The sequence below is a fragment of the Parasteatoda tepidariorum genome, chromosome 5 (genome assembly GCF_043381705.1).
Source record: "Parasteatoda tepidariorum isolate YZ-2023 chromosome 5, CAS_Ptep_4.0, whole genome shotgun sequence".
Classification (NCBI taxonomy): domain Eukaryota; kingdom Metazoa; phylum Arthropoda; class Arachnida; order Araneae; family Theridiidae; genus Parasteatoda; species Parasteatoda tepidariorum.
In genome coordinates this window covers 72062554-72074639 of record NC_092208.1, presented here as the reverse complement: position 1 = coordinate 72074639, position 12086 = coordinate 72062554, and the positions used below count along the sequence as shown (strand labels likewise).

Genomic DNA, 12086 nt, shown 5'->3' with positions numbered 1-12086 from the left:
TATGACAAAAAATGGTGTAGAGGATGAAGCTCGTTAATGGAACAAAAGGTAGAAAGCGTCGAAAAAACGCAAAAAGTTTCAAAAGGCATGATTTACAAAGCTAATTAATTCAGTTTCTATTCAATTTAAAGCATATTCAATTTAAAATCCAGTTTTTTGTTTATTCAGCTGCATTCCTTAAATTCAAAAACAATTAAGAGGAAAAAATGTTCGTATTTAAGTGATATTCCCAAACATTAAGTCCACACAAATTCTTTTCAAAATCAATATCTATACCGGCGTAGAGTTTAGTGTGATTATGTTAACCATTCGCAAATTAACTTGCATCCTTGTTACTGTTGCATATGTCAAGGCATTTGATTTGGGATTTTTGAAAAGTGCATTTGAACAAGCTATGGGATCTGCAATGGGTACTTTCATAGATTGTATAACGTTACAATATTGTGACTGTGGTAAGTTTTTTTCTTTATTATTTATTTCTTTCAAAATGTTTAAAATAGGTTTGTAAGATTTTTATTAAATTGTTGAGATTTCCACCCGCAAGCTCACTGTGCTCATCAATCGTTATGATTGCTACGGAATCAATTTTTTTCTTAGCCGTATTTCGATAAAAAAATAATTAATTAATGACGCATATTAAGAAAATATTTTGCTTTCGACATTGTTATTGTTACATGAAAATAAAAATAAAACATTCAATCAAGTGATCCCGAAAATGTTTTTATTGCATTAACACAAATTTAATTCCCGATCTATTGAGATAAAATTCAAATCTCGTCATTTTACTCTGCCATCATTGAAACTTCATCTACAGATTTCTTTTTTAAACTCCTATTCAAATTTTAGTTACTGTGAAATTTTTAAAAATTTTTTTTCCTTAGAGGTTATTGAGTAATACTGCAAAAAGTTAAGTAATAGTTATGTTTTTAAATTTCATACTTGTTACTTTAATTGCATAAGTTGACAGGACATAGCTTTTTTCTAAATCTTTTTATAGAAGTATACGTAATTGATCGTTTTAGCGGCAATCACTTGATCCAAAAGGCCGCTTCATTGACAACAGTTGGTCGACAGATTATTTCGTCGAATAGCTCGATTCGTCGACAGGTCGTTTTGACGACAGGAGTCGTTTCTAAGGCAAGACGTTTCTTCAACTGGTCGTTGTGTTAATATGCAATTTCGCTGAAAAGACGCTTTCGTCGATAGGTTCATTCCGTCGACACTGTCATTTCGATTTCATTGGGATCCTTTCGACTGGTTAAAACGGGGATGGGCAAGCGTTTTTGGTCGAGGACAAAAAATCGAATCGGAAAAAAAAAGTTTCCTGGGCTAAGTAGAAACTTCTAAACTAAAAAAAATTATAGACAAGTTTTAATTTAAATATTTAATTTGATGTATGAAATTGAGATTTCATTTTTATAAGTTCCTTATACTGAGGTTCGAAGTGACATGTACTTATTTTAAGGAATGAGGCTAAATGCTAGTCTGCTAGTCTACTTCTTAAAAGACTTTCTCTAAGGTTCATAGTTAAAAACACTTATAACATACATAAGAAGAAGCAAACAGGGCACTTATTTTCTGGGGATGAGATATTAAATTCGGGAAACTAGTTTTTGGTAAAGATTTGTAAAACTCAGACTTTGGCACATTTAGAAACTACTGCTTTAGAGGATTCTTAGATTGCAACTAAATTAATTCAAGCTGCAAATCCGACCTCACTGTTTCATAATTTACTTTGAAAGGCATGGCAAAAATATCTAATTCTGTTTGAATGACACTGAAATTTTGGTATCTGTATTCAAACTCAAAATGGAGTTTTTTCAAGCCATCTTCATAATTCTTAAGATTTTCCTTATTTATTGAGTGTATTGAATTTAGCCTCGTGAAATGAGACAAGTCGTTCTTAGCTAGTTGCCCAGCAAACAGATTAAGCATCAGTTTAAAGGCTTTGAGACGGACTCAGATATCATTGAGTAATTGATTTTTCCCTTGCATCTTAACATTCACGTTGTTCATATGACAAAGAAGATCTGTGAAAATGCAAAGTCTGAAAGCCATTCAGTATCTTCTAATAAAATTACATGTACGATGAAACTGAAGATAAAATTATGGTAAAAAAGTTTCAAGACTTTTAGCTTTGGATAATCGATTCGGCACTGATAATCAATCCGATGAACACTGTTTCTCATGTACTTCTTGAGTACATACTTGATTGTACTCATGCTTTCGAAGCATGCGCCTTTTTTCCCTTTCGGTGCTATCTAGGTAAGTTAGGTATTGTTTCCTTGTATGTATTTTTTACGTTTGATCGAATAAATTGAATCGAATGGAGACGTAAATTGATATGCATAAAACCCGTATGCATCTCAATATTAATGCAAATCCAGTATACACACGTCATCTATATTAAAGTACTATAGGAAACTAAATTACAGGAACTAAAAATACAGGAGTTGTTGAAAACTACAAGAGGAATTGAACACGATAGTCGTCACCGTAAACTTCATGAACTATGTAGATCAGCATGCCGAAGAGGGTATATTTTAATAATTGCATGAAACCACGTCATATTATCAACAGTGAGTTTCAACAAGTAACAGCCGGTTCCGTACACCATAATACTTTGCAAGCTTACAAAGAACTGCAACCCCTTAATATCCATGGAAGTATTGCCGCACGTAAACCCAATATCACACTGTCCAATAAAGTAACTAGGCTTGCTGGGTGCAGACAACGTCGCCACTGGATTGTGAACTACTGGAAAACTGTTTTATGGAGCGACGAGCCTCCCTATAAGCTCTTCTAGTCGGATGGGCGATTTCGGATATGGCGAATGCTAGGTGAACGTCTTTTATCTGAGTGTATAATTCCAAGTTCGGTGGTGATTGGTGTTCTTGTTTAAAAATGATTTTCGTGGTATGGTCTTTGACCTTTGCATGTCGTTTCTGGTAAATTCAACACTGAGGCCGTAGGAATATTCTGAACTATTTAGTTCTACCAATGTTCTGGACATTTAACGAAAATGACGAAAATTTCTTTCAGGACGACAACGCTTCGTGTCATCTCAATTCAGCATCTATCAAGGGGTGGTAACATGATATGGATGTAAATCGTTTTCCTTGGTCTGCTCAGAGTCTTGACTTAAACTCTATAAGACATTTGTGGGACGAATAAGAATGACGTTCATGAGCGAAAGGTCTCGGTCAAACGCTTCCGAAATCTAAAGCACAGCTGGCCACATTCTTGCAGCAGGAATGGAATGCAAATGCCTACAGCTGTATGTTTAAATATTGTTACAAGCATGCCTGAAAGGATTAATAGGGGCATTGCAACACATGAGGGATCAATTCCTTTTTAAATATATTTGAAATTTCCTTTTTAAAGTATATTTGAATTTGAGTCACATCTTGTTGTTATTTCAGGGTAATGTAAATTGCATTACAGTAAAATGAGATTTGTGGAAATACCACAATGATTTTGAGCTGAAATTGCTTGACACTTTTCACATTTTTAAGATATTCAAGTCAGACTTTCTTCCCTAGTAGCCAAATATGATTCACAACAAAATCGTACAATTTGTTTTTATTTTTCCTGCCATGCGCACTATAAAAGAGCTAATTTAAATACTCATACCTTGAGCAGTTGTTAACGAAGTTTTTTAAAATTTTAAAGCAACAATTTTGTGGTAAATTATAGTTGCTCCAAAATTTTTATTTAATTTTATTGAATGTTTCTAAAGTTAAAGCGGAGAAAAAAAAACGCAAGACAGAAAAATTCCATATCTCTATAAATATTTAAGCTAGGTTTGCGAAATTTTATGAAGATATAGGAAATAACAATCAAAATAATTAATACAGAATACAAGCTTAGCGATTGATTTTTTGGTATACTTGTTTTCTATTGTAATTTATTGTCAGTCCCCCAAAAATTTGATTAGTTTACTACATAGTATGAAAAGTCACATGATCTAAATACTCTTTAGTTACAAAATAACTCACCAAGTATTTATCCCCAGAGAAATAAGAAAAACAACCTATAAGCGTTCCTTTCATTGATGTAGGATAGTGTGAATCAAATTTATAATCATTTATTTTCATTTCGATTTTTTTACCATGAAAAAATTTTACTATCTCTGAGAAATTTTTAAATAGGGTAAACCAACCAGTGAAGGAGCACTACCCAGTGAAGGAAAATTTTATATATATTGATTAAAAATAAGAATTTGAAAGTTTTTCTTTAGATTGATTGGTAACAATAGCTAACTGCCAAGCAAAAGGAAGTCATCTAGCAATGTTTTGGATTACCTAGTCAAATAGACTTCTCTGGAAGAATTTTTGAATTTGTTATTATCTCTGCAACACATTGTTTCTTTGAAAAAATTACAAAGTGAGTGTTTGTATTTACATGTTTGAAGTGGAATTAATTCCATGTAATAGTTTTATTTTTCTCACTGTGAAAAAGAGAATTCAAAATACAGTTATTGAAGTTACGTTTTATTTTTGTTTTAAGCATCATAGCATAATAAAGTACTGAGATAAGGGGGTGTTTATTCACTGGATCACCAAACGATGAAAAACTAGTGAAGGAACATGCGTTCCTTTACTGTTTTTTTCTTCTAAGTTAATGAAAATAAAGGATAAACTTTAATTTTCTTGTACCTTTAGTGATGTTCCGCATCAAAAGTATGTTAAAAATACGAAAAACAACTTCTAACCAGTGAGGGAACAGGCATGTTCCTTTACTGGGCATAGATTTCCCAGTGAATGAACAGTATGGGTTAATATGTTGATACTTTAATTTTCAATTCATGATTGCAAAAAAAAGTTAAAATTTTCCAAGTATTTATATGTCATATTTTCAAGAATAGGCTTGTTTTTAAATATTTGTATGGCTTATAAATTCATAAAGAGCATTAAAAAATAACCAAAATTAAGTGTTCCTTTACTGGGTGTTCATTCACTGGTAAGAGCTGTTCACTTACTTGGTTTTCTTACTACTTGTTATTTGAACCTCCAAAATTTTAAAACAATATTATGTAAGTTCTCTAAATTTTTTTTACATATTTTGCAATTAGTAACAAATATGTTAACACTGACATTTAACTAAAATTACGAATTTTGAAATTAATATGATTTTTTAAAAGGCAAGCGAAGCTTAAGTGTTCCTTCACTGATTAGTTTACCCTAATTGACTAAAACAATTTTAGATATCATATATATAGATATGAATTTGGATACGATACAGAAAAATATAACAATTTCAGATACTTTAGATGCAGAGGTTGGACAAAATTATGGAGACATTCTTATGCTAACTCATTTTTTCATATATCTTAAGAAATATTTAAAGAATAATTTCAGTACTTAGGAAGTGTTTAAGTCATGCGATTTCTCATGCACATCAATAAAGCTGTTGCAATTAGAGGCTTGAGAGGCAGTCAATAAATTACGTATGAAAAATAGTCTTCTTAAACATGCCAAAAATACAGCACGCATACAATTTCTCTGCCACAAAAATACAGCAGTAACTTGTGATTTGTAACAATTACTTTGGTTGTTATATGCAGTAACTGCAGAGAATTTCGTGAACCTAGCTTAAATATTTGTGAAAATTTTGACATTTTTATTAAAAAAAAAGAATTTTTTTGCTTTGCGTTTTTTTTCAATAACTTTTTAATATTCAATAAAATTGAACAAAAATTTTGGAGCAATTTTAAATTAGTTGCAAAATTATATCCTTAAAATTTAAAAAAATTGTTACAGAAATGAGCAAGATATGATCATTTATAGACCTCCTTTCATGCTTCGTTTCAAACATTTAAAATTCTTTTCATAATTTTGTTTTGCATTGCATTTGGTAATTATGAAAAAATTCCTGTTTGAATGTCTGGAAAATTTAATAAATTTTTCACTACTTTCTAAGTAGCTTTCGTAAATTTTTAATGAAAGCTTTGGTAAGGGATTTTTCACAAATTTTATTTTGTACTGTTAAACAAGATTTATTAAAGAGGTTCACGGTATTTTATAGGACCACACCTATTAAATTGTGCTTTTTTGCATGTTTTCTTTCCCCCTACCATCACATTTTGTTGTTTGGACCATCATTTTAGGAAATTATCATGTTTTTAAATTTTGTTATATGACACAAAATGAAATTTGTGGAAAATACCTTTTCAATCAGAACTTTCAATGAAATTCACAAGCTATTTTGAAAATTGCAAAAAAACTTTAAAAATATTCAAATTGGAGTTTTTTCATTCGATACCAAATAAGATTTAAAACGAAATTATAAAAAATATATATATATATATATTTTCTGCGCATGCGGAAAATGATGGGATTACTCTAAATATTCATATCTTGCTCAATTTTTAAATTTTCTTTTTTTAAAAAATTAAAATTTTATTTTTATTATTGACTAAAAATTTTTTTAAAAAGTTTAATTTTATTGAATACTTTTTTTTAAATTTCTCACTACTTTCTAAGTAGCTTTCGTAGATTTTTAATCAAAGCTTTGGTAAGGGATTTTTCACAAATTTTATTTCGTACTGTTAAACAAGATTTATTAAAGAAGTTCACGGCATTGTACAGGATCACACCCTATTAAATTGTGTTTTTTTACATGTTTTCTTTCCCCCTACCATCACATTTTGTTGTTTGGACCATCATTTTAAGAAATTATCATGTTTTTAAATTTTGTTATATGACACAAAATGAAATTTTTGGAAAATCCCTTTTCAATCAGAACTTTCAATGAAATTCACAAGCTATTTTGAAAATTGCAAAAAACTTTAAAAATATTCAAATTGGAGTTTTTTCATTCGATACCAAATAAAATTTAAAACGAAATTATAAAAAAAAATTAAATATTTTCTGCGCATGCGGAAAATGATGAGATTATTTTAAATATTCATATCTTGCTCAATTTTTAAATTTTTTTTTAAAAATTAAAAGTATATTTTTATTTTTGATTAAATTTTTTTTAAAGGTTTAGATTCATTGAATACTTTTCCAATTATAGTAAGGAAACGTAAGGCAAATAAAAAAAAAATTTGATAAAAATGTCCATATCTTCATGAATATTTAAGCTAGGCTTACATAATTTTGTGCATTTATTGCAGATAATAACCAAAGTAATTGCTATAGTCACAAGTTTATAGCTATAGTTTTTAGCATAGGATACATTTCTTTGCAAGAACATTTCTTTTCGTTTGTAAATTATTATCTGTCCCACAAACCACTAAAAATTTAAATTTTATTAATTTGTATGAGAAATTACTTGAATAAAGTCTTCTTAAGTTTTGAAATGATTCTCTAAGTAGTTCGTGAGAAATATGAAAAGAAGAATTAGAATAGAAGTATTTCATAATTCTGTCCAACCTCTGTAAATATGCAACAATTTTAGGTATCATAAGTAAAAAGGTTTTCTGATTCAGAAATTTGTGTAATGTTACATTTGGAAAATATTCTTAGTGTCAATAAATGTTTTTATTATATATTTGCAGAAGTGCTTGAAGAAGAAAAAATATGTTGGGAAATGATTCCTCAAAATGTAAGTCAAAAAACAGTTCTCTTTGAAATTTCTTATATTTTTTATTTAAAAGACGTAGTTTAGTAAAATTTTATTGTAATAGTTAAACTGTTAAATAAAAAAATATTTCTAATTCTTTCAATTTTAATCTTCGTAATTTACACTCTATAGCAAAAAAAAATTGACGCACCAAGAAGGAGTTGTCCGATTAAAACGAAAATTGGTGAATAGAAAGACAATGTATAGAATAGTAAATGATTAAAATTTCAGAACAATTGAATAATTTATTGCAGAGCTACAGTAACAAGTTCAATAAGCTGTTAACCCGCCTCTAGCCTGGATACAAGCTGCCACACGGCGTGGCATAGACCAATAAAGCTCCCGGATGGTCTCTTGCGGTATTTCCTGCCAAATTCGATCCAATTGTCGAACGAGGTCATCAACATTCCGTGCCAGATGCAATCGCCTTCCCATCATATCCCAGACATGCTCGATGGGAGAGAGATCTGGTGATATGACAGGCCAAGGAAGAGTTTGACAAGCTTGCAGACAGTTCATATCAACACATGCCGTATGTCATATGGCATTGTCTTGCTGAAAAACCAGCCCAGGGAGCTGCAAAAGGAACGGTAGCAAAACAGGTCTTAGGATGTCGTCGACGTACCGCTGTGCAGTAAGTCTACGACCAAAGGGGTCCGGCTGTCAAAGGAAATGGCACTCCAGACCATAATGCCTTGTTGAGCGCCGGTGTGGTGTGAAATAGTGAAGGCAGGATCTCCCCTCTTCCCTGTACATCTCCAAACACGTCTTCAATGATCGTCAGGACACAGTTGGAAGCGCGATTCGTCGCTAAAGACTATACGTCTCCAGTCGGCATCATTCCAGCCATATGTGTTCAAAACATTCATGCATACGAAATTTCAAAGCAATCGGATGATTGCTTCTTGGTGCGTCGATTTTTTTTGTTATAGAGTGCAGATACGACTAGATAACCAACAAATAAAATTATTATACAAAAAAATAAGATGAAATTCTGATGCAAATACATGAAAATCCGACCATTAGATCTGAAATTTTCCAGGGTGTTTATTTATTATTATTATTATTTTTTTTTGCAGCGTGCAGGGAAAAAATACGGAACATCCTGGATAACTTTTTATGTAATGATCGGATTTTCATGTGCTAGGATTCAAACTTAATAGATCTCAGGGAAAAGGAACTTAAATATACTAATTAATAAGTACAAACGATATTTTAAGCTACGAAATCAAATACAAAAACGTACTTTCTCTTAATAAACATACCATTTTTAAACGGATTTTTGATTTTTTTCCCCTCAGAAGCGTAGCCGCAATCTTGAAAATGTAATTACAATGATTTGGTTAGTAGAGCTGTCGAAAAATTAAATCTCCCCAATGTTAATCACAGTTTTCTTTGAGCCTCTTCATTATTTTTTAAGCGTTTTTATATACTAAAAATAGTATTGTAGCTCCAAACTTTTAAGTCATTTCCATCAGTTTTCAAACTTCGTGAATATTCACACTTATTAAAATTTAAAGTTAATTTCCATCTATTTCTTGATTGAACATAATTCTTTACTAAAATTAGTTTTTTTTAAAAAGAATTTATTTTTAAATAAGAAATATTGATTTGTATACAATTATTATGTTCAATTGTTTGATTCCTTTAAAACAAAGCAAAACTATTAGTCCCATTTTTTCTGTTGCTCCGTTTCAAGTACCTTACTATTCGATTACGATTTAGCAATGATAATTCATAATGAAAATGTTGCATCGGTAGTTTCAATCTAATCAATAATGAAGCACAGGAATATACATTGAATTAAACATTTAAAAATGCATGCACGAAGTATTTTGTAAAGATGCATTTTAATGATTTTCTTCTTGCCCAAAACTCATCGTTTAGTATAACTTTAAAATTCAGACAGGGAACCCCGATTTTTTTGTTGCTGATTTAGAATTTCCAGAAAAAATTAGACATTTTTTTACTTTCAGGACTCAGCATCTTATTTCAAAATGGCGTTGTAATCGTAAAGGAAAAATAAAGTAAAAACTTGCTGTTTTTACATATGCCACTTACCTATATCAGCAAGCCTGCTTGAAATCAAGAGAATTTTTAATGCAGAGGGTGCGTTTCTTGTTTTTACAGTGGCGCCATCTATGACCAAAAATACGACTTTAGCCACCTACACACAGCAGCCCGTTTTACAAGGAGGACCCAAACATACTCCATTCATACAGCCATAGATCGTAATTTTGACCTGAACCAGAGAACGATCAATAGCCAATTCAGTACCCTTCACACAGTGGCGGATCCAGATGGGGGTCATAAACCCCCCCCCCCAAATTGAAAAAATAAAATATAAATAATTATTTTTTTAATAGTTTACAAAAGAAATAAAATATTTTAAAAATTATTTAAGGAGCATATACACCTAGGTAGGTCGGAAAAAGCGATTTTTTCTCCCCATCTAATCATGTTCTTCACATTTTCAAAAATCCCTGGACTCCTCATTCCATCCTTGGACTTAAAAAGAGCCACAACCGCTTTGACTGATACTATTTCTATTCTCGAGGATAAAAGAAAAAGAGCCGATACTGTTTTTCAACAACTGTTTTCTGAAGCTCGAGATGTTGCTGAACAATTAAATGTAGAGCTGCGACCAAAACGTTTAGTTTCTCGGCAAACACAAAGAAATAATATCAGCCAAACCAGACCCCAGAAGAATATTTCCGGAGGCTATTTATATTCCTTTATTAGATAATATTTTAACAGATTTAAAGGACAGATTTTCCCCAGATGTGATGAAACTTTTTAATCTACGAGTTTTCTTACCTAGTCAAACTGTTACAGAAGAAGATCTTATAGCCGTTCGTGAAACTGCCGAGCTTTATAAGAATCTGTTAAATGCTTCCGTAAAAGTTGTCGAAACAGAATTTCGTCTTTGGGTGGCAAAATGGCAGCGTGAAACAGAAGGAGGACTTGAAGTGCCCAACTATCTTTCCAAAATTATTAATGCCTGTGACATCGATTTGTACCCATCAATCAATATGTAGTGCAGCAACAGCAGAACGTTCCTTTTCAACTCTTCGACGTCTCAAAACTTGGCATACAGTAACTCAAAATCAAGAACGATTAAATGGACTCGCATTATTAAGCATTCATCCAGAAATTTATATGGATGTTGAAAAAATCATTGACAGATTCGCCAAAGTTTCTGAAAAACGCATTACATTTATTATTTAAAGATTTTGAATACTTGAATTATTTATGTATTGTTCTATTGTTCATTATGAAAAAAATAAATGAAAAGACTACCATTAAAAACCCCAGTTTTTTTTAAATATTAAAAAGGAAAAAAGTATTATAAAAAAAATTAATTGTGGGGGGGGGGTCGGGAATCTGTGACCCCCACCAGGAAAAATTTCTGGATACGCCCCTGCCTTCACAGGTACTGATTTGTTGTGAGTGTTATTGGAATTTGGAAAATTTTTTGATCCCAACGGACTTAACCTGCACCAGTCACTAATACACGGGGATTCTTCGGCCAGCGGGATTTGAATTTCCGTTCTCTCGTACCTGAGTCCAACGTCCTATCAACCAGGCAAAAATCTTTTAAAATGAAGATGTCTGGAGAGCTCGAAAAATCGGATCGATAATAATCGATATAATTTTAAATCAGATCGATATAATTTTGAAAACAAATTATATCAAGTAGGGCGTTTACTCCTGAGCTTGAGCCAGTTAAGGAAGTGAGGTGTTCCATAATCACTGAATGTTCCAGAAGCGTAATTTTCGAATTTTGATCCAATTATTTTTTCTTGAAATAGTTGATCGTTTCCATAGTTTTCGTTACCAGGCATACTACATGCAGGGTGTTTTGTAATGTCCATCTTTAATGTACATTCTTAAAAAAATGAAAATCAAAAAATAAACTAATTTGTGCTCGAACATTAAAATACTCAACCGAGAAGAAGCAAAAGCACTTCCGAAATGGGACAAATCACGGTAAAGGAAAGCAGGATCAGCAGCAAGTCTTGAGGAATAACAGAAAAGGTGAAAAATGATTATTAGAAACAGTTTCAAGTTTCCACCTTAAATCAAATATGTTCTGATGCCTATTCCATTTACCTTACGCTACTGTATTTAGTCAACTTTTGAAAGTTTTTTTTCCGGTACAATATTAATTAGTGATTCCCAATGTGTGTACTTTTATGTTTTCAATTTTGATGATTCTGAAAACGCCTGTTTGATAGATCACCCTTTATTTAAGCTGTTCACTGAAACTTTATAATTGGTAAAAAGCAATTTTGAGTTATTTAATGAGTTTTTAACTTGTTTTCAGGCTATTAGCTTTCTTAGAGACACGGTGATTGCGGAAGTTGAATTCGAAGGAGAAGAACCTGAATGGCCTGACTGTAAAGAGGGAAATTTCAATGAATGCTTTTTGCCTTTTATGTGTTCGGAGAAGGAGAAATTCGTAAGGAAGTTTCAAACTATTTATTATCATTCCTATAACTTAATAAGTTAAATAT

The 12086-nt window shown here is 31.5% G+C and overlaps 1 protein-coding gene across 1 annotated transcript; it reads left to right on the top strand.

Annotated features, from left to right (window-relative positions):
- Nucleotides 1-231: 231 nt before the first annotated feature.
- On the top strand, nucleotides 232-12082 carry LOC107448587 (uncharacterized). Its single transcript, XM_043056573.2, has 3 exons — nucleotides 232-452; nucleotides 7505-7551; nucleotides 11897-12082. Exons 1-3 carry the CDS (start codon nucleotides 299-301, stop codon nucleotides 12080-12082), a joined length of 387 nt encoding a protein of 128 aa, XP_042912507.2. The 5' UTR covers nucleotides 232-298.
- Nucleotides 12083-12086: the final 4 nt, after the last annotated feature.

Coding starts and splice junctions, on each gene's coding strand:
- LOC107448587 (XM_043056573.2), top strand. CDS start 299: ATGTTAACCATTCGCAAATTAACTTGCATCCTTGTTACTGTTGCATAT. Junction 453..7,504: donor GTTACAATATTGTGACTGTG/GTAAGTTTTTTT, acceptor ATATATTTGCAG/AAGTGCTTGAAGAAGAAAAA. Junction 7,552..11,896: donor GGGAAATGATTCCTCAAAAT/GTAAGTCAAAAA, acceptor ACTTGTTTTCAG/GCTATTAGCTTTCTTAGAGA.